Here is a 19,700-nt window from a genome sequence, read left to right as displayed (position 1 = left end):
ATCTAAATAGATCACTGGCTCTCAGAGATAATGGGAACTGCCGATGCTGGAGAATCTGAGATAACAAAGTGTGGAGCTGGGTGAACACAGCAGGCCAAGCAGCAGCTTGCTCCTAAGATGCTGCTTGGCCTGCTGTGTTTATCCAGCTCCACACTTTGAGGTCACTGGCTCTCCTTTGTCTAACTTGCTTATTACCTCAAGAGAATTCTAACAAATTTGTCAGACATGACGTCCCCTTGACAAAGCCATGCTGACCCAGCCCTATTTTACCATGCACTTCCAAGCACTCTGCAATCTCATCCTTAATAATGAATTCTAAAATCTTACCAACAAACAAGGTCAGGCTAACCAGCCTATAGTTTCCGGTCTTCTTTCTCCCACATTCTGAAACAGTGGTGTTACATTTGCCAATTTCCAATCCTCTGGGACTCTAATAATTCCTGGAAGATGTTAACGTCATGGATGGTGGGCCATAGAAATTTTATGACAGATTGTTGTTGGCTTTAGCACTTCCTCTACTTCCTCAGAAGGCAAGGAAATTTGGAATGCCCACAATGACTCTTATGAGCTTTTACAGATGCAGCACAGAAAGCATCCTATCCAGATGCATCACTGCTTGGTATAGCAACTACTCTGCCCAAGATCGCAAGAAACTACAGAAAATTGTGAACGCAGCCTAGGCCATTACAAAAGCCAACCTTCCTTCCACTGACTCCATCTACACTTCGCGCTACCACAGGAAAGCAGCCAACATCAAAGATCCCTCCCCACTGTCTTCCACCAAGCAAAAGATACAAAAGTTTGAAAATATATACCAACAGATTCAACAACAGCTTCTTCCCTGCTGTTATCAGACTTATGAATGGACCTCTCATATGTTAGAGTTGATCTTTCTCTGCCCCTTCTCTGTAGCTGTAACACTATATTCAGCATTCTGTTTGATTACCCTGATGTACTTATGTAAGGTATGGTTTGTCTGGTTAGCACACAACACTTTTCACTGTATCTTGGTATATGTGACAATAATAAATCAAACCAATTCAAAACCATAAGTTATCATACAATAATTCGAGTGAAAGCAGATGGCTAACACAAGATGTGTAACCTGGGTAGATCACTTCTCTAGACCCTGAGAAGGTATTCCCTGCCAAGATCACTTTAAAAATGAAAGGGGGACAGTACCTGCATTCCAATCGTCGTTTCAGCGCAGGAGCTTTTAATCCTTTCATATGATCTGGAAAAAAGATAGAAATTGATGATTCAGTAATTCTTTACAAAATTGTAGGCTGTCGCTCTTCTATTTGAACTGAAGTAATTTTAGACATGTGATCAGCATTAATAGAATCTTTAGACTAAAACCAATGTGCAATTTGCCTCGATTTTCTCTGTCTTACACGCACTTCAGAAATCTAAAAAAGACATTATTTAAATGTTTCTACCAGGTTGTAATTCGTCGGTGCTGTGTAAAAAGAATGTTTCAATATAGATGGGATCTGCTTAGGCATCACATGTTACAGCATCAGAAACAGAATTTCATCCAGGGCAGTAAGCCTATCCATCATCTACAAGGCACAAGTTAAGAATATGATGGAATTCTCCCTACTTGCCTCAACAACTTGTCTCAACAACTGCAACACGTTTGACACCATTCAGGACAAAGGTGCTCACTGACTGGCAGAATGTCCACCTTCAACACTCATTCCCTTCACCTCCAAAACAGAGTAACACTAATATGTACTGATCACAAGGTGCGCTGTAGCAATTCACCAAGGCTCCTTTGAAAGCACTTTCCAAACCCATAACCATTACCACCTAAAATCCATCTCAAAAAGCACCAGGTGCATGGAAACACCAACATCTGAAAGTTCTCCTCCGAGCCACATACCCTGCCAACTTTGATCAATATTACTGTTCCTTCATAGCTGTTGGGTCAAAGCTCTTGAACGTCCTTTCTAACTCACCAACATACTGAAAACCAGACCAGACTGAAACAAAAAATAAGCCTGCAGATGCTGAAAACCTGAAATAAAAGCAAAGCAAAACAAAACAAGGCTGGAGAAACTCAGCAGGTCAGGCAGCATCTGCGGAGAGAATTAAGAGTTAGCATTTCAGGTCAATAACTTTTCAGTCGATGAAAAGGAAGAGATTTAAGTGTTTTTTATTGAAATGGGCGGAAGATCTGGATGATAGGGGGGCTGCCAAACAGCACTCTTGGTCAGTTTAATTCAGATCCAATGACAACCTGGGAGCAGGCCCCAGCAATTCAAAGTCCAATCCATTAACACACAATTATTAATGAGCAAACCCAAATCCCAAGAGGTGAGCAATCACCTCCTTATTTGCTGAGTTTAAAGTGATTAGACAGTATGTAGAGGTGAAACTCCTCTGGAATGTGCAGCATTGTTTGGGTCCACAGCCCATATTCCTGGGCCTCCTGCAGTGCCACAATGATGCCACCTGAAGGTTGCAGGAACAGCAACTCATATTCCGCTTGGGAACCCTGCAGTCCAATGGTATCAATGTGGATTTCACAAGCTTCAAACTCTCCCCTCACCCCCTACTGCATCCCAAAACCAGCCCAGCTCGTCCCCGCCTCCTCTCACCTACTCCCTCCTCCCACCTCAAGCCACACCCCCATTTCCAATCTACTAACCTCATCCCGCCCCCTTGACCTGTCTGTCCTCCCTGGGCTGACCTATCTCTTCCCTACCTCCCCACCTACATTCACCTCTACTGGCTCCATCCCCACCTCTTTAAATTGTCTGTTTCCTCTCCACCTATCTTCTTCTCTATCCATCTTTGATCCGCATCCCCCTCTCTCCCTATTTATTTCAGGGCCCTCTTCCCCTCCCCCTTTTCTGATGAAGGGGCTAGGCCCGCAATGTCAGCTTTTCTGCTCCTAAGATGCTGCTTGGCCTGCTGTGTTCATCCAGCTCCACACCTTGTTATCTCAGATTCTCCAGCATCTGCAGTTCCTATTATCTCTGATACATATATGGGCATGTACTCAGGCACTTCAGATCAAGATTAAACCTGTTAAACAGACCACCTTCATTGTGGATGCTCACATGCTTGCCAATCAATTGGTGTATTATTTTTAAAAAATCACAGAATAAGGGCATCACTGACAAGACTGCATTTATTGCCTATCCCTAATTGCCTGGAGGGCAGATACGAGTCAACTACATTGTTGTGGGTCTGGACTCACATGTAGGCCAGACCAAGTAACAGCAGCAGATTTCCTTCGTTAAGAGACATTAGTGATGCAGATGTGTTTTTACAACAAACAATGCCATGGTCAATATTAGGCTAGCTCTTTATTGAATCCTGCCGTGGTGGGATTCAAAAGTCAAATATCATCCAGGGCTCTGGATTATGAACAAAACCCAAATACTGGAGAAACTCAGCTGGTCAGGCTACATCTCTAGATAGAGAAAGAGGGTTAACATTTTAAATCCAGTGGCGCTTTGAAGGGCATTGAACAAAATGTTAACTTTCTTTTGCTCTCCACAGATGCTCCCAGACCTGCTGAGTTTCTCCAGCACTTTGTTTTTATTTCAGATTTCCAGCATCCAAAGTTTGTGTGTTTATTTTATTGTTCTGGAATATCCAGTGACACTACCATTACACAGAAAGCTAGAATATAGGAGTAGCAAGGTAATCAGGATGCTAATGGAATGTCAGCTTTCATTTCCATGTAAAGATAAGGGAGTCTTACTGGGACTGTACATGGTGTGGGAAAGACAACATTTGTAGTAGAGACAGCAGTTTTGGTCCTTATATTTAGGGGTAAGATATAGTTCAATTGGAGGTAGTTCAGAGAATGTTCACCAGAATGAAGCCTGGTATGGAGGGGCTGTCTTATAAGCAGGAGGTTAAACAACTGGGACTCTACTCGCTAGAGTTTAGAAGAATGTGGAGGTGATCTAAGTGAAACTTATAGAGTTCTTAAGGGGATTGACAGCGTAAATGTTCAGAGGATATTCCTCCTCATGGGAGAATTTCTTAGAGGGTTGAAATCTTTGGAATTCCAAAATTTTTTACAGAGGGTGGTGGGTGCCTGGAACTCGCTGCTAGGGGAGGTAGTGGAAGCAGATTCTATAGTGACTTTTAAAGGGCATCTTGACAAATATATGAATTGGATGGGAGTAGAGGGGTATGGTCCCCAGAAGGGTAGGGGGTATTAGTTGTGATGGGCAGCACGTTGGTGCAGGCTTGGAGGGCCGAAGGGCCTGTTCTTATGCTGTAATTTTCTTCGTTCTTTGCTTCTGAAGAGTGTGAGATCAGCCGTGTCATTATTAAATAGTAGAGCAGGTTCAATGGGCAGAATGGCCTTGTAACCAGGAACCAGGAACCAGTTAGCGCTAATTCACCAGCATTCGCATCCAGCTCCCAGGGACGTATTTTTAGCTCCTGCCCTTTCTAAATCTAATTTTTTCTGGCCTTCAGGCGTCTGCATCACGAGTATACAGTATATCAGGGGAATTAGAAACATTACAAAACGAAGCAAATGATCCTGCCAGCAGACAGAATTCAGAAATGAATCGATACGAGTCAAAGAGGGACCCTGCGGAATCCCAGTCCTATCACTATGACAAAAGGACGACTCTGAATCTTCCAACTGGCCAGTGTGACCTCTCCCCACACCCCAAAACAAACTTCATTATTGGATTGTGACAGGAACCAGCCCTGTCAAAACACCCAGACTCTCAGTGGGAAACGGAGGTCACCCCGGCAGTATGTGAGGGCTGCGAAACAGAAACACACACACACAATGATGTTTCTCGAGTCAGCTCTGTCTGTCTGCAACCAAATAAAGAACTGCAGGAGCAGGAGATGAGGAGCACAGAAATTACTGGAGAAACTTAGCAGATCTGGCAGCATCCCTGGAGAGAGAAACAGAATGAATGTTTTGAGTCTAGTGACTCTTTTTCAAAACAGTGTATGGTTCAGCAATTACTCACTGAGCCCCCCCCCCCGGTCCCCACCGCCGAATCAGTTTCAAAGAGCACTCTCCCACCTTTATGACAGTGCGACAAAAAGTAAGCCTTAGCCAGCAGATTATCTCTGTCAAACCTATCGATGGAGACGTTGGGATATTCATGCATGCGACCCTGGAACGAACTCATTGCTGCTTCTTGTCGGCAACACGGCGACCCGCCGCAAGTGGTTACAATCCGCCGGTTCCGATTGATACATTGCGGGACCAATCAGAGAAGCCCCTGGGGGTGGGGGGCGGGCCACGCCGCTGACAATCCCGGAAAATCCGGCACCATCGGGTGTTGAGGATTTCCTGGTGTCAGTGAGAAAGAAAAAGTATTGGGGCTGCATGTTTGACTGAGGGGGATGAAATTCCTCTGTGTGCAATTCTACCATAATATACCCCGGCACTTAGTAACCCCTCGTTACTCCTGTTGGATTTTTAGAAATTATTTTTTAATTTGGCATTTTGTTGCTAAAGCAATCAGAGTGTAAGATAATAAAATGTGAGGCTGGATGAACACAGCAGGCCAAGCAGCATCTCAGGAGCACAAAAGCTGACGTTTCGGGCCTAGACCCTTCATCAGAGGGTTGCTGTAACTGTACAAGGCATTAGTGAGACTGCATCTGGAATTTTGCATACAATTTTGGTTCCCTTACTTATGGAGGGAGCATAGTTGTATTAGTGGCAGTTCAGAGGAGGTTCACTAGATTGATTTCAGAGGTGAGAGTTTTGACTTATGAAAGAGTTTGATCAGTTTAGGCCTATATTCTTTGGACTGTAGAGTGACAGGAGAACTAATTGAGGTATATATAAGAAAACATAGGAGCAGCAGTAACCCGTTCCGTGCCTGTTTCTCCATTCAGTTAGATCATGGTTGATCTGTGGCCTAACTTTGTATATCTACTTGAGGCCTATATTCCTTAATACCCTTGCTTAACAAAAAATTATCAATCTCAGATTTAAAATTAACAACTGATTCAGCATCTACTGTCACTTATGCAAGAGAGCTCCAAACCTCACCCACCCTTTGTGGAAATGCTTTCTAACATCTCTCCTGGCCAATCGGGCTTTAATTCTCAGACTGTGCCCCCATTCTAGAATCTCCACTCTGTGGAAGTAGTTTATCTTCATCCACGAAAACAAGGAATAGAGCTGGAAGAACACAGCAGGCCAAGCAGCATCAGAGGAGCAGGAAGGCTGATGTTTTGGGCCGAGACCCTTCTTAAGAAATGGGGAGAGATCCACTGAGGATTTTCCCAAGGGAGGAGGGTAACTTTGTCAGGGTAGGAGTCCTTAAAAGAGGCTTTGGAGCGGGGTTAAAATTGTTTTAGAGATAGTAGGAACTGCAGATGCTGTTTAATCTGAGATAACAAGGTGTAGAGCTGGATGAACACAGCAGGACAAGCACTTATCTTCATCTACCCTGTTTTTTCTTGTTAGTATCTTGAAGACTGAAACAATTACCCCTTAACCTCATAAATTCTACAGAAAATGGGCCTAATTTGAATAATCTTTCCTCATAATTTAACCTCTGATGCCCAGATATCAGTCTTGTAAACCCACATTGTACTCTCTCCAAGGCCAATATATCAAACCTAAGGTTTGCCCAGATCTGCTCACAAGGTTTGACAAAGCAGTTGTAGGAAAAATGTTTCCTCATGGGACAATCCAAAATGGGAGGTCATAATTTTTGGATAAGGAATTACTTCTCTCCAGAGGTTGTTATTCTACCCCAAAGTATGGTGGATGCTGGGACTTTGAGTAAATTTAAAGAGGAAACAGACTTTTAATTAGTAATTGATTGAAGGGCTATAGACTGCAAGCAAGGAAGTGGAGTTGAGGCCGAGATGAGATCAGCCACGGTTGTATTAAATAGCAAAGCAGGCTTAAGCAGCTGATTGGCCTACTCCTGCTTTTAGTTATGTTCTTATAGTTATATTTGGGAAATGTTGCCATTTTGCAAATGGATGGGTGCATCTGCGTGCAATGAAAAACATGATTTTAAATCACATTTTCTGTAAAGTCCAACTTGAATTGTTCTGTGTTGCCCTTATAGATAATTTATGAATAAAGTACATTTTTCGCAACTGGAAGAAATGCTGGCTGGGATGATCAGGGTGTTGAGATTATCATTCAGCTCACACCTTTGAGAAACACAGCCTGCACAATGCATTCTTCTCAAAGGAAGGTTGAACTTTCTTGGGCCCTTACATTTGGGTGCTTTTTATTTGCCCCATCATCTGTTTTCCCATGAGATTCCCAGCATCCAGTACTTTCCCCTTCTTCTTTGTGCCTTCATCTGTTGAATATCTCATATTTCTCTCTCCCTCTCTCTCTCTCTTCTGGAAATGTTGGATCATTCAGATGCACAGCTTGCAAGAAGGCTCCATGGTCCATTTTGTCTTGGGCTCCCTGTACTTGTAGCATTAGCAAACACAATGCTCACAGATGGACTGCAGCCATTCAAAAACCAGCTTACCACCACCTTTTGAAGGGAAGTCCAGTGGGGAACATTAAATGCGTGATATGCACACACTTGGATGAAGAAAAAGTAACAGCTGCTCACCCAAATACAGCATCAAAAAGAACAAATTACCCATTGATAATTGCCCTGTACAAGGTGGCAGATTAAATGGTAAAAAAAAAATTGGACATAGACCTGTGGTTCTGAAACCCACAGGGCTATGGATAGCAAGAGAGGGAAGGCTGATTTTGAAGCTTGTGAAGTCCACATTGATACCATCGGTCTGCAGGGTTCCGAAGCGAAATATGCCCCTGGACTGGGTGGCCGAGGTTCAAGACCGACCTCAGAAGTATGTAATAACATCTAGGAACAAGCTGATTCGAAAAATAGGTTCAATTTTTTAAAAAATCAAAAGGTGCTTGATAAAGTCTCACAAAAGACTTCTCAAAAAATTTGAAATCCATGAAATAAAAGGAACTTGTGCTGTGATATTGGCTGTGACAGGAAAGAGGATTGATCATGAATGGGGATAACGAAATGTGAGGCTGGATGAACACAGCAGGCCCAGCAGCATCTCAGGAGCACAAAAGCTGACGTTTCGGGCCTAGACCCTTCATCAGAGGGGGGGATGGGGTGACGGTTCTGGAATAAATAGGGAGAGAGAGGGAGGCGGACTGAAGATGGAGAAAAGAAGATAGGTGGAGAGGAGAGTATAGGTGGGGAGGTAGGGAGAGGATTGGTCAGTCCAGGGAAGACGGACAGGTCAAGGAGGCGGGATGAGGTTAATAGGTAGGAGATGGAGGTGCGGCTTGGAGTGGGAGGAAGGGATGGGTGAGAGGAAGAACAGGTTAGGGAGGCAGAGACAGGCTGGGCTGGTTTTGGGATGCAGTGGGTGGAGGGGAAGAGCTGGGCTGGTTGTGTGGTGCAGTGGGGGGAGGGGACGAACTGGGCTGGTTTTGGGATGCGGTGGGGGAAGGGGAGATTCTGAAGCTGGTGAAGTCCACATTGATACCATTGGGCTGCAGGGTTCCCAAGCGGAATATGAGTTGCTGTTCCTGCAACCTTCGGGTGGCATCATTGTGGCACTGCAGGAGGCCCAGGTTGCAGGAACAGCAACTCATATTCCGCTTGGGAACCCTGCAGCCCAATGGTATCAATGTGGACTTCACCAGCTTCAAAATCTCCCCTTCCCCCACCGCATCCCAAAACCAGCCCAGTTCGTCCCCTCCCCCCACTGCACCACACAACCAGCCCAGCTCTTCCCCTCCACCCACTGCATCCCAAAACCAGTCCAGCCTGTCTCTGTCTCCCTAACCTGTTCTTCCTCTCACCCATCCCTTCCTCCCACCCCAAGCCGCACCTCCATCTCCTACCTACTAACCTCATCCCACCTCCTTGACCTGTCCGTCTTCCGTGGACCGACCTATCCCCTCCCTACCTATACTCTCCTCTCCACCTATCTTGTTTTCTCTCCATCTTCGGTCTGCCTGCCCCTCTCTCCATATTTATTCCAGAACGCTCACCCTGTTCCCCCCTCTGATGAAGGGTCTAGGCCCAAAACGTCAGCTTTTGTGCTCCTGAGATGCTGCTGGGCCTGCTGTGTTCATCAGGCCTCACATTTTATTATCTTGGATTCTCCAGCATCTGCAGTTCCCATTATCACTGATCATGAATGGGGACTTGTTCAACGGGATTGCCCATGGATCAGCTCTGCAACGACTGCTTTTCTCAATCTATACTCATGACATGAACAAGGGTGTGCAGGCTATGTTTTCAAAATTTGCACGTGTTTCAAAATTTAGAAATGAGAACTGTGATGAGGATGGTTAGGATCTGGAATATGGTGCTAGAGTGCGGTGGACACAGGACAAATTGAGGATTTTGAGAGGAAATTTGAGTAGCCTGTGAAAAGGAAAAATGTGCAGGGTTATGAGGAGAAAGCAGAAGGAGTAGTTGACTATGTTCAAAATCACACCCAGCCTCCAATGCTGACATTTTGCTGTCAAACTTTGATGTAAAGCAGTGAACAATTTTCAGCATGTTCCTGCGATTCCACATGAGCTCCTTTGGTTTCTAAGTCCAATCGAGAATTTCAGTGAATTTATCACATCATCTCATGATACCGGTGCCCATCTCGTACATTTTTTAAGGTGGCAAATCTGTGCTGAGTCTAAGTGCTGTTAGCCTTTAGTCATAATACTCTCTGTAATCTACTTGGATGGACAGCCAACCTTGTGCATTTTTTCTCTCTCATCAATAAGCGTTCGAATGCCACCAATAATTCAGAATTGTCCTCTGTCCGGGTGTTAGCGGAGAAAATATTTTATTTGCACTAAACCTAAAGGAACGAACTTGCCCATGTTTTGCCTGGTTGAATGAACACAAAGCAGCTCATTTAGAATTGGCTTGTGACGCTCCACACGTGGTTTCCTACTAGAGCGGAAGAATAATCTCAGCTACATTGTAGCATCATGCGTTGCCTGGTTACAGCTGACAACAACACACCAGCAACCCCCACGGTCCAACGAACCAGACAAAGTAACAGTCCAGTCTGTGCTGCATCTCTGTGTGGGAATAACTTATCGTGTTGGTTTTCAAGGGTGAGTTTCCTGCGTGTCCGTAGCATGAAACTTCAGGCACTGGCAGGGAAAATGTTGATCAGCTTAAGGTTCACAGAGAATTCTCACTGTGTGGGGGACTGCGGGGAGGCAATAACTGGAGGTGGGATGGTAAATGTCTGGTTCTAAGCCAGTGACGGGACATTGGACACAGCTCCGGCAAACTTGCTATGGTTTAGCAGGCAAAATCTGAAGAAGGGTCCCGACCCGAAACGTCAACTTTCCTGCTCCTGTAATGTTGCCTGGCCCGCTGTGTTTCTGCAGTTCCACACTGTTATTTCTGACTCCAGCATCTGCAGTTCTTACTATCTCTGAAGATGTACAGTGCTTCAGATTACATGTGTGTGACCGCTGAGCAGCCGGCGGAGTGTCAGTGGGAAAGAGACGGATGAACCCAAAGCTCTGCTGATTAGCTACAGGGTTTCAGTCAGTAGGTGTCCTTTAATTCTTGCCAGTCTCTGCTTGTATAACTGATGTATGAGGGTATGGGAGATTTGCCTTCTATATCGTCTACGGGGGGAGCTTATTCATTAGCGTTTCTCAGTAGATTCTTCAGTATGGCAACTGACGTTTACATGCGCCTAGAAATGTTGAGTGGCTAAAAACATTCTTTTTCAAATTACAAGAAAATGCCTTTGTTTAGAAATTGTCACTATTTTGAAGAAGAGCAGAGGAGTTTTCCCAGTGGTCCTTCATTCGTCAATGAACATCATTTATACAGGCTATCTGATAGTGCTGCTGGTGAGAGCTTTCTGTGTGCAAATTGTCTGCTGTTTTCCCTGCATTTCAAATATACATCACTGGCTGTAAAGCACTTTGGGAAATCCTGACGTCATGAATTTATAGATATATAAAGTCAAATACTTTAAACACAAATCTTTCTTTCTAATCACATTGAAACATAGAAACTAGGAACAAGAGTAAATCATCTGGCTCTTCAAAACTGCTCCACCATTCAGTTTGATCATCACTGATCCTCTCTCTCTCAATGTCATATTCCTGTTTATGTCCCCACACCGTTTGATGCCTTTAAAATCTAAAAAGTATATACCTCGTTCTTGAATATATTCAGTGACTTGACCTCCAAAGCCTTCTGTGGTAAAGAATTCCACAGTTCACTAGCCTTTGAGCTTTTCCTCATCTCAGCCCTAAATTGACCACTTTGTATCTTCAGACTCTGATCTCTGGTTCTAGCTCCCACAACCTGGGAAAATGTCAGTTTAGGACCGGAAATGTTAGCTCTGCTTTCTCTCCACAGATGCTGCCAGATTATGCTGAATTTTTTTCAGCAATTTCTGTTTTTGTTTATGATTCCTTTCATCCACAGTACTTTTGTTGTTTTGTTCAAGGAAAGCATCCTCCCTGATTCTAGACTGTCCGGCCCTGTTAGGATTTGATATGTTTAAACAGATCTCCTCTTATGCTTCTCATCCACTCCAGTGAGTACAGGCCCAGTCGAAGCAACTTCTTCTCAGAGGACGTCCTGCCATCCCCAGTATCAGCCGAGTGAATCTCTGCTGCAATTCCTCTGTGGAGAGGGTATCCTTTCAAACGCAGGGAGACTGACACTGCATACAATATCAGAGATAATGGGAACTACAGATGCTGGTGAATCTGAGATAACAAAGTGTGGAACTGGATGAACATAGCAGGCCAAGCAGCATTTTAAAGCTTTTCTGATGAAGGGTCTAGGCCTGAAGCGTCAGCTTTTGTGCTCCGAAGATGCTGTTTGGCTTGCCGTGTTCATCCAGCTCCACGCTGCCAACAATATTCGTGGTCTGGTCTTACCAAGGCTTTGTAGACTGCAGTGAACTCAAATCCTCTTGCAATGAAAACCAACACACTGTTAGCTTTCCCAATTGCTTACTGCAACTGCCTGTATACTTTCATGGACTGGTGTATACGAACAACCAGATCCCTTTGTACATCCACACTTCACAACATGTAAGTATTTAAATCATACTCTTTCATTCTGCTTTTAATCCACATGTAATAACTTCATATTTAGACTTAATGAATGCATCTGCCATGTGTTTGGCCACTCATCCACTTGCCCACATCACTTAAAAGCTTCCTTATATTTTCTTCACAACTCACAATCCTGCCCAGTTTTATGTCATCAGTAAATTTAGAAATGTTGTATTTGTTTCCATCATCCAGAACACAGATTAAATGTTTTCAAAGAACCAATATTTGTGATTGTACAGCTTCAAATATTTTAGAATGTAACCTATTTATAAACATTGCTTTTGAGCCTGCTTGTATGTAGATGTGAATTAGAAGGTCAACGTTTATCTATCTTTTCTACTTTAGGTATTTATTACATTATGTCTTTGAGAGATTTTGGAACCCAGGGGCAAGAAGTAAAACCTAAATTTATGAGTCGTGCTAAGCAATGGACTGAAGAAATAGAAAATTTATATCGATTTCAACAAGCTGGATACAGAGATGAAATTGAATACAAGCAAGTAAAGCAAGTAGATGGGGTAATATATTCAGTGGCTGATTAATTGTACACTACAATTGTTTAATTTTCAATACTTGTAAATGAAAGCATGCAGAAATGTTATAAAGTAAGCACACATTTGTGTTATCCAGATAATTAAACCAACAGAATTAACTCACAGGATAATGATAAGAAATACAAAGGTCCATCCAATAAGTTAACTAGGTTTGAGCAACAAAGTCATATTATGATAGCGTTAAGCTTCACAACGGAATCTTTGAAAGACTTTTTTTATATAAAAAGATTATTTTCATATTTAAAATAGCCAATGTTCAATTTTTGGGGTGAAAATGAAGATTCCAAATCAAACTGATGATCTTCACTCCCTAAACTTCTGTCATTCATTTTTGCAATCCCAACATTTGTTGGTTCATATGAAAGCAAAACACTGTGGATGCTGGAATTCTGAAATAAAAACAGGAAGTGCTGGAGAAACTCAGCAGTCTGGCAGGATCAGTGGAGAGAGAAACCATGTCAATGATTCAAGTCTCTGATAACCCTATTTCCGAACTGACATGATAATGCTGAACAAGTCAAACAGCTTAGTTCTGAACAAGAGTCATATTGGACTCAACACATTAAATTCTGTTTCTCCCTCCACAGTTGCTGCCCGATTTACTGAGTTTCTCCAGCATGTTGTTTTTGTTTTTTGGTAATATTTTCTTTTACAGTTCTAGTCAATTTTATTCCCACTAATTTGTTTATTTTAATGCAAGAAGTCTTGTGAGTAGGCAAGTTTGGGGTGGCACGGTGGCTCAGTGGTTAGCACTGCTGCCTCACAGTGCCAGGGACCCGGGTTCGACTCCACCCTCAGGCGACTGTCTGTGTGGAGTTTGCACGTTCTCCCCGTGTCTGTGTGGGTTTCCTCTGGGTGCTCCGGTTTCCTCCCACAGTCTAAAGATGTGCAGGCTAGGTGGATTGGCCATAGTAAAATACCCATTGTGTTCAGGGATGTGTAGATTAGGTGCGTCATAGGAGATGGGTCTGCATGGGACGCTCTGAGGGTCAGTGTGGACCTGTTGGGCTGAAGAGCCTGTTTCCATACCATGGGGATTCTGTGAAAGGCAAATGAGTTGAGGGTGTTGATTAATATATGGGAACGTGATATAATTGCTATCACGGAGACATGACTCAGGGACACACAGGACTGGCAGCTCAACATTCTGGGGCATGGAATCTTTCGGTCTGATGGAAGGGGAGGTGTAAAAGGTGAGGTGGTTTCACAATATTAATCAAAGAGCCAATTAATGCAGAATAGCTCTGAGGAAGGGTCACTTGACCCAAAGCGTTAACTCTGATTTCTCTCCACAGATGCTGGCAGACCTGCTGATCGTATCCAGCAATTTTTGTTTTTGTCTCTGACATCTTAGAAAGTGGAACTTAAATACAAAAGGGACCAATCAATTTGTTTGAGGGGGAAGGAGTATTTGGTGTGGGGGATGGGGGTACTGTAGACTCCAAACAGTTTGTGACAGATAGAAAGACAGATGTGTCAGCAAATCTCAGAGAAGTGTAGAAGAAATAGGGTAATAATAGTGGGTATTTTAACTTTCACAGTATTAATTGGTTAGTCAAAGAGCAAAAGATTCAGAGGAGCAGAATTATTAAGATATGTCCAATAGAGCTTTCCAAGCTATCATGTAAAAAGTCCCACAAAAGAGAGGACAGTATTGGACCTAGTTTTAGGACCAACAAAGCCAGCTTGTGGTACATTTGGCAGTGGGGGAGAATTTCAGCAACAGTGATTGTAACAAAGTAAGATTTTAGGTAATTATGGTTAAGGACAAAGATGGACAGGAGATGAAGGTTCTGAATTTGGGGCAGGCTGATTTTAATAAGAACTCGGTCTCTGACAGGAAAATCCATATAAGAGCAGTGGGAGACATTCAAAAGGGTAACAGTAAAAGTGTAGGGCTAACATGTTCCTGTAAAAGTGAAGGATAGGGCCAACAAGTCCACAAAACCCAGGATATCAAGGAATGTACAAGATTGCACAAGAAAAACAAAGAATATTATGGTAGATCCCAAAGACTCAAAACAGTGAATGTCCTAAAGGAGTATAGAAAGTGCAGGAGGTTACTAAAAATAGAGTTAGGAAAGAGAAAAGGGAACATGAGAAAGCTCTCGTGGGTACCATTAATGAACATTCAGAGATGTCCTCTAAGTGTATTAGGGGCAAGAGAAAAACCAGGAAATAGTTGGACCCATTAGCTGAGGTTTTAAATGAGTACTTTGCATTTGTATTCATAATGGAGAAGAATGATATAGGTCTGGAAATCAGGGAGGGGACTGTAATACTTTAACAAATTAGTATTGAGAGGGAGCAGGTATTAATGGATTTAGCAGCCTTTGAAAGGTCATGAATTCTCTAAGCCCAGATGTGATGTATCCCAATATGCCGTTAGAGGCAAGGGAGGAGATTTTAGGGATTATGACATAAAATTTCAAATTCTTTCTGGCCACAGTCAGGGTTTCCAGAGGACTGGAGAACAGGAATTCAAGAAGGGTGATAGGGTTAAGCCAGGAAACTTTAAGTTAGTAAGTCTCATATCTACCTGAAGGACAGAATCAACCTTCACTTGGAGGGGGAAGGATTCATCAAAAATAGTCAGCATGACTTTGTAAGGGGGATGTCATGACTAACAAATGTGATTGACCTTTTCGAGGAGGTAACTAGGTGTGTAGATGATGGTAGTGTAGTGGACATGGTCTGTGGACTTCAGTAAGACTTTTGAAGAAGTCTCACATGGCAGAGTGTTTCAGAAGCTAAGATCCCCTGGAATTCTGCACAGTTTGGCAAATCGGATCCAAAATTGGCTTAGTTACAAGAAGCTGGGGATGATGGTCAGAGGATGTTTCTGTTACTAAAAGTCTGGATCCAGTGGTGTACTGCAGGATTCCGTGCTGTATCTCTTACTGTTTGTAGGGTACATTAATGATCTGAACATGAATGTATGAAGTATGACTTCTGTGTTCGCTGATATCATGTAAATTTGTGGTGGTAAATAGTGCAGAGAAAAATGTTGGACTACAGGACATTATAGATGGACTGATCAGATGGGCAGAATAATGGCAAATGGAATTTAATCCTGAAAAATGTGAGGTGATGTATTTTGGGAGGACTAACAAGGCAAGGAAATGCACATTGAATGATAGGATACCAGGAAGAGCAGATGAACCGAGGGACCTTGATGTGCATGTCCACTGATGCTTGAAAGCAGCCTTGAAGGTAGATAAGGTGGTTAAAAAGGCAAATGGGATACTTAGCTTAATTAGTCAAGGCATCGAGTACAAGACAAGGAGATTGTGATGGAGCTGTATGAAAGTCAGTTAGGCTACACATGGAGTTCTGTGTGTATTTCCCGTTGCTACACTATCGTAAGGATGTGATTGCACTACAGAAGGTGCAGAGTAGACTCACCAGGATGCCTGGACTGGAGTGGTTAAGCTATGAAGAGAGACTAAGCAAACTGGGGTTGTTTACCTTAGAACAGAGGGTATCTGACTGAGGTGTACAATGTTCTGAGGGGCATAGTCTTGGTCAATAGGGAGACTTGTATCCCCCTTGTAGAGGGACCACTAACCAATAGTTAGAAGTTTTAGGTAAGGAGCAGGAGGTTTAGGGGGATTTGAGCAAATACTTTTTCATCCAGAGAGTGGTGGGGTATCTGGAACGCACTGCCTACAAGGGTGGTAGAGCAGGAACATTAAAAACAATGTAGACAAGTACTTGAGACACCAGAGCACAAAAGGTTAAGGGCCAAGTTAGATGTTTAATGACTGGCACGAACATGACAGACCAAAGGACCTCTTTCCATGCTTTAAAACCTCTGTGACTCTATGATATCTGAATGTGTGGTAACTGTGAAATATTTTGAAAATATACTTATCATTTTACTCCTTATCTCTGTTCCAGATCTTCAGGAAAACTTCACAATATATCACAAAACCTACCCAGCTATCCCCCTTGTCCTCACAAATCACCCCGCTAACCGCCAGATTCAATGCATTATTCCCTGCCATTTCTGCCACCTGCAATATGACCCCACTATGAAGAATATATATTCCCTCCCCACCCTTTTCTGCCTTCTGGAGGACCACTCTCTCCCTCGTCTGCTCCACACTCCCCACTAATCCCACCATTGCTGGCACCTTGTCCTGCAACCGCAGGAAGTGCTACATCTGCCCCCGCACCTCCCCTGTCACCTCCATCCCAGGAACCAAAAAAACCTTCCACATGAGGTAAATGTTCACCTGCACATCTGATGTTCCTGTTGTGGCCTCCTTTACATTGGTGAGACCAAGCAGAGGCTCGGAGAATGCTTTGTAGAGTACCTGTGCTCTGTTCACGACAACATTTTCCAGTCGCGAAACACTGCACTCTCCCTCCCACTCCCTGGACAACATGTCCATCCTGGGCCTCCTCCAGTGTCACAATGACACCACCTGAAAACTGGAGGAGCAGCACTTCACATTCCACCTTGGGAGCCTGAAACCTAATGCTCTCAATGTGGACTTTACTAGTTTCAAAATGTCCCCATCCCCAGCCTCATCCCATGATCAACACTCCCTCTGATCCCCGCCTCCTTGTCTGATACAACAGTCCATCTTCTCTCCCACTTATCGGTCTCTCCTACCTCACTGACCAATCCCCACCATTGCCTACCTGCAATCTCCTATCACCATCATTTCAGCAATCCCTTTCCTCTCCCCCATTTCTGAAGAAGGGTCGCGAACCAAAGTGTCAGCTTTCCTGCTCCTCTGATGTTGCCTGGCCTGCTATGTTCGTCCAGCTCCTGCTCCTTACCTAAAACTTCTAACTATTGGTTAGTGGTCCCTCTACTGTGTCCACAAAGTGTGTTATCTCTGACTCGAGCATCTGCAGTTCTTACTATCTCTCAGCCCTTCCATGTGTTGCATTTCAATCCTTACATTTTAGTGTGCAATATGCTGTATGACTGAGATACTCAATGAAATGTTGTGTGACCAAATTGAGACAGTGACATTCTGTTCAATGCAGGTGGATCGTTGGCCAGATACTGGGTATGTGAAAAAACTTCAAAGACGAGATAACACATTTTATTACTACAGTAGGAAAAGGGAATGCGAGGACAAAGAAGTCCAGAAAGTCAAGGTTTATGCCTATTGATTAATTCTTGTTTGTCACACATTTGAATCTAAATAAATCAAATCAACATTTACCTTCATATGTCTTTTGTTTGAGTGTTTCACATCTTAACATTTATGAGTCTGTGTTCGGTTCTTTCCCCTTTATGTTCTGGTTAAATCTGAAGTAGAAGATGTAAGGCTTTTTGAAAAACACAAACCACCTTATTAGCGATCTATGAATGTATTATCTAAATGAATGTTTGTTACTCAGGAAGGCAAATCTTGGGAACTGTAAAAAGCTGTTAAAACAATTTCTATAAGCTGATAAAGGAGATAATACTGGATGGTATATTCTTACATTTCAGTACATTTTCTGTTTAATTTTGTCAATTTTGGGCATAGCTATATTTTTCTTTTTTCTCCAATGGAACATGAATGAATTACTTTATTAATTTGGTTTTGTTTCTAATGTGAAAGTAAATTTACACTTCAAGATACTAGATAATGATAAGTGGTCTATTACTACACAATGATGAGCAAATGATACAGCAAGGTTTTGCATTTTAAACTTTAAACTTTTAAAGATTAAAGCTACAAATTATTGTAACATGGGATGTGAGCATCCCTGGGTAAGTCAGCTTTATTACCCATTCCTAACTATCCTTGAATGCGGTGAATGGTGGCCTTGAACCGCTGTAGTCCATATGCTGTGGGTGCATCCAGAATGCCCTTAGGGTGGGAATTTCAGGGTTTTGACCCAACAACACTGTAGGAATGCGGTGGTGGTGTCGGTGGCGGGGGTGGGGGGGGTGGGTTACTTATTTCCAAGTCAAGATGGTGAGTGACTTGGAGGGGAACTTGCATGGGGTTGTGTTTTGATGTATCTGCTGCTCCTGTCTTCCAGATGATTGAGGCTGTGTTTGGAAGGTGCCATTGAAGGAGTCTTGTGCAAGAACATCTATATTCTACATACATGTAGGTGTACATGTGAATATATCTTGTGTAGCCCTTCATTGTGTGATTATAGATACATTTGTGCAGACATTCCATAAATTTATTATTAATTTAGATGCACAGTCATGCGCATCTTAGGGAAAAGTACATTTCCATATGAAGTGAATTGTTGTGCACTTACATGTTATAATACTGGCAGGAAGAATACATTCCATCAGTCTGGGCAGAGATAACTGTTGGTCAAATTGTTTTAACTTGGGCTCTGAGACAGTTGGAAATAGGGACAACGGAGATGGTTTCAGAAGTTTGGCGGTGAAATTGGTTAGAGTTGGACAATGGTTGAGTTTCTGCTCGACTGGAGATTTGGGTTAAATATGTCAAAAAAGTATGATGTTTCCACTCTGCTCGAGTGGGACATGGTGTGTTTTGATTGTGACTTGGCAGATTTCCCACACATCTTTCAGTGTTAGATTTCTCATCGGTTAGAACCAAAAGAACTGCAGATGCTGTAAATCAGGAACAAAAACAAAGCTGCTGGAAAAGCTCAGCAGGTTGGGCATCATCTGTGGAGGAGAAAACAGAGTTAAAGTTTCGGGCCCAGTGATCCTTCCTCAGAACAGTTCATGCCAAGCGTGAGCAAATGTGAGGTTTTGCACTTTGGAAAAAAGAATACACGCATGGACTATTTTCTAAATGGTGAGAAAATTCATAAAGCAGAAGTACAAAGGGATCTGGGAATACTGGTCCAGGATTCTCTAAAGGTTAACTTGCAGGTAGAGCGAGTTTTGAGAAGATTTGTAGCTCAGGTTGAGGTTCTGGATGTGAGATTGCTTGCTGAGCTGGAAGGTTCATTTTCAGACATTTTGTCACCATTCCAGGTAACATCATCAGTGAGCCTCCGACGAAGCGCTGGTGTTATGTCCCGCTTTCTATTTGCAGGTAGAGTCCGTGATTAGGAAAGTGAATATAATGTTGTTGTTTATCTCAAGAGGGTTGGAATATAAAAGCAGCGATATGCTTCTGAGACTTTATAAAGCTCTAGTTAGGCCCCATTTAGGATACTGT

At 43.0% G+C, this 19,700-nt stretch overlaps 2 protein-coding genes across 2 annotated transcripts in view; one reads left to right on the top strand and one right to left on the bottom strand.

Annotated features, from left to right (window-relative positions):
* The window catches only part of dclre1c (DNA cross-link repair 1C, PSO2 homolog (S. cerevisiae)), a 48,217-nt gene extending 43,046 nt beyond the window's left edge, over positions 1-5,171 (bottom strand). Inside the window, exons 1-2 of the mRNA XM_048554057.1 lie at positions 5,021-5,171; positions 1,183-1,234 (exon numbers count right to left, since the gene is read on the bottom strand). Of these exons, the coding sequence (XP_048410014.1) occupies positions 1,183-1,234; positions 5,021-5,129 (161 nt within the window). The 5' untranslated portion in view covers positions 5,130-5,171. The remainder of the gene's footprint in view (positions 1-1,182; positions 1,235-5,020) is intronic.
* Positions 5,172-9,937: 4,766 nt separating this feature from the next.
* Positions 9,938-17,756, top strand: meig1 (meiosis/spermiogenesis associated 1). The gene is made up of 3 exons (XM_048554378.2): positions 9,938-10,048; positions 12,380-12,552; positions 17,593-17,756. Exons 2-3 carry the CDS (start codon positions 12,394-12,396, stop codon positions 17,719-17,721), a joined length of 288 nt encoding a protein of 95 aa, XP_048410335.1. The 5' UTR covers positions 9,938-10,048; positions 12,380-12,393; the 3' UTR covers positions 17,722-17,756.
* Positions 17,757-19,700: the final 1,944 nt, after the last annotated feature.

The sequence above is a fragment of the Stegostoma tigrinum genome, chromosome 25 (genome assembly GCF_030684315.1).
Source record: "Stegostoma tigrinum isolate sSteTig4 chromosome 25, sSteTig4.hap1, whole genome shotgun sequence".
Taxonomy (NCBI): Eukaryota; Metazoa; Chordata; class Chondrichthyes; order Orectolobiformes; family Stegostomatidae; genus Stegostoma; species Stegostoma tigrinum.
The sequence above is the reverse complement of the archived record's forward strand: the minus strand, read 5'-3'. Positions and strand labels throughout refer to the sequence as shown.

What these genes read in the sequence shown, in the direction of transcription:
- meig1 (XM_048554378.2), top strand. Translation starts at nt 12,394, where the DNA reads ATGTCTTTGAGAGATTTTGGAACCCAGGGGCAAGAAGTAAAACCTAAA. An exon ending in AAGTAAAGCAAGTAGATGGG is followed by an intron (nt 12,553 to 17,592) that starts GTAATATATTCA and finishes TGTTCAATGCAG; the next exon opens with GTGGATCGTTGGCCAGATAC.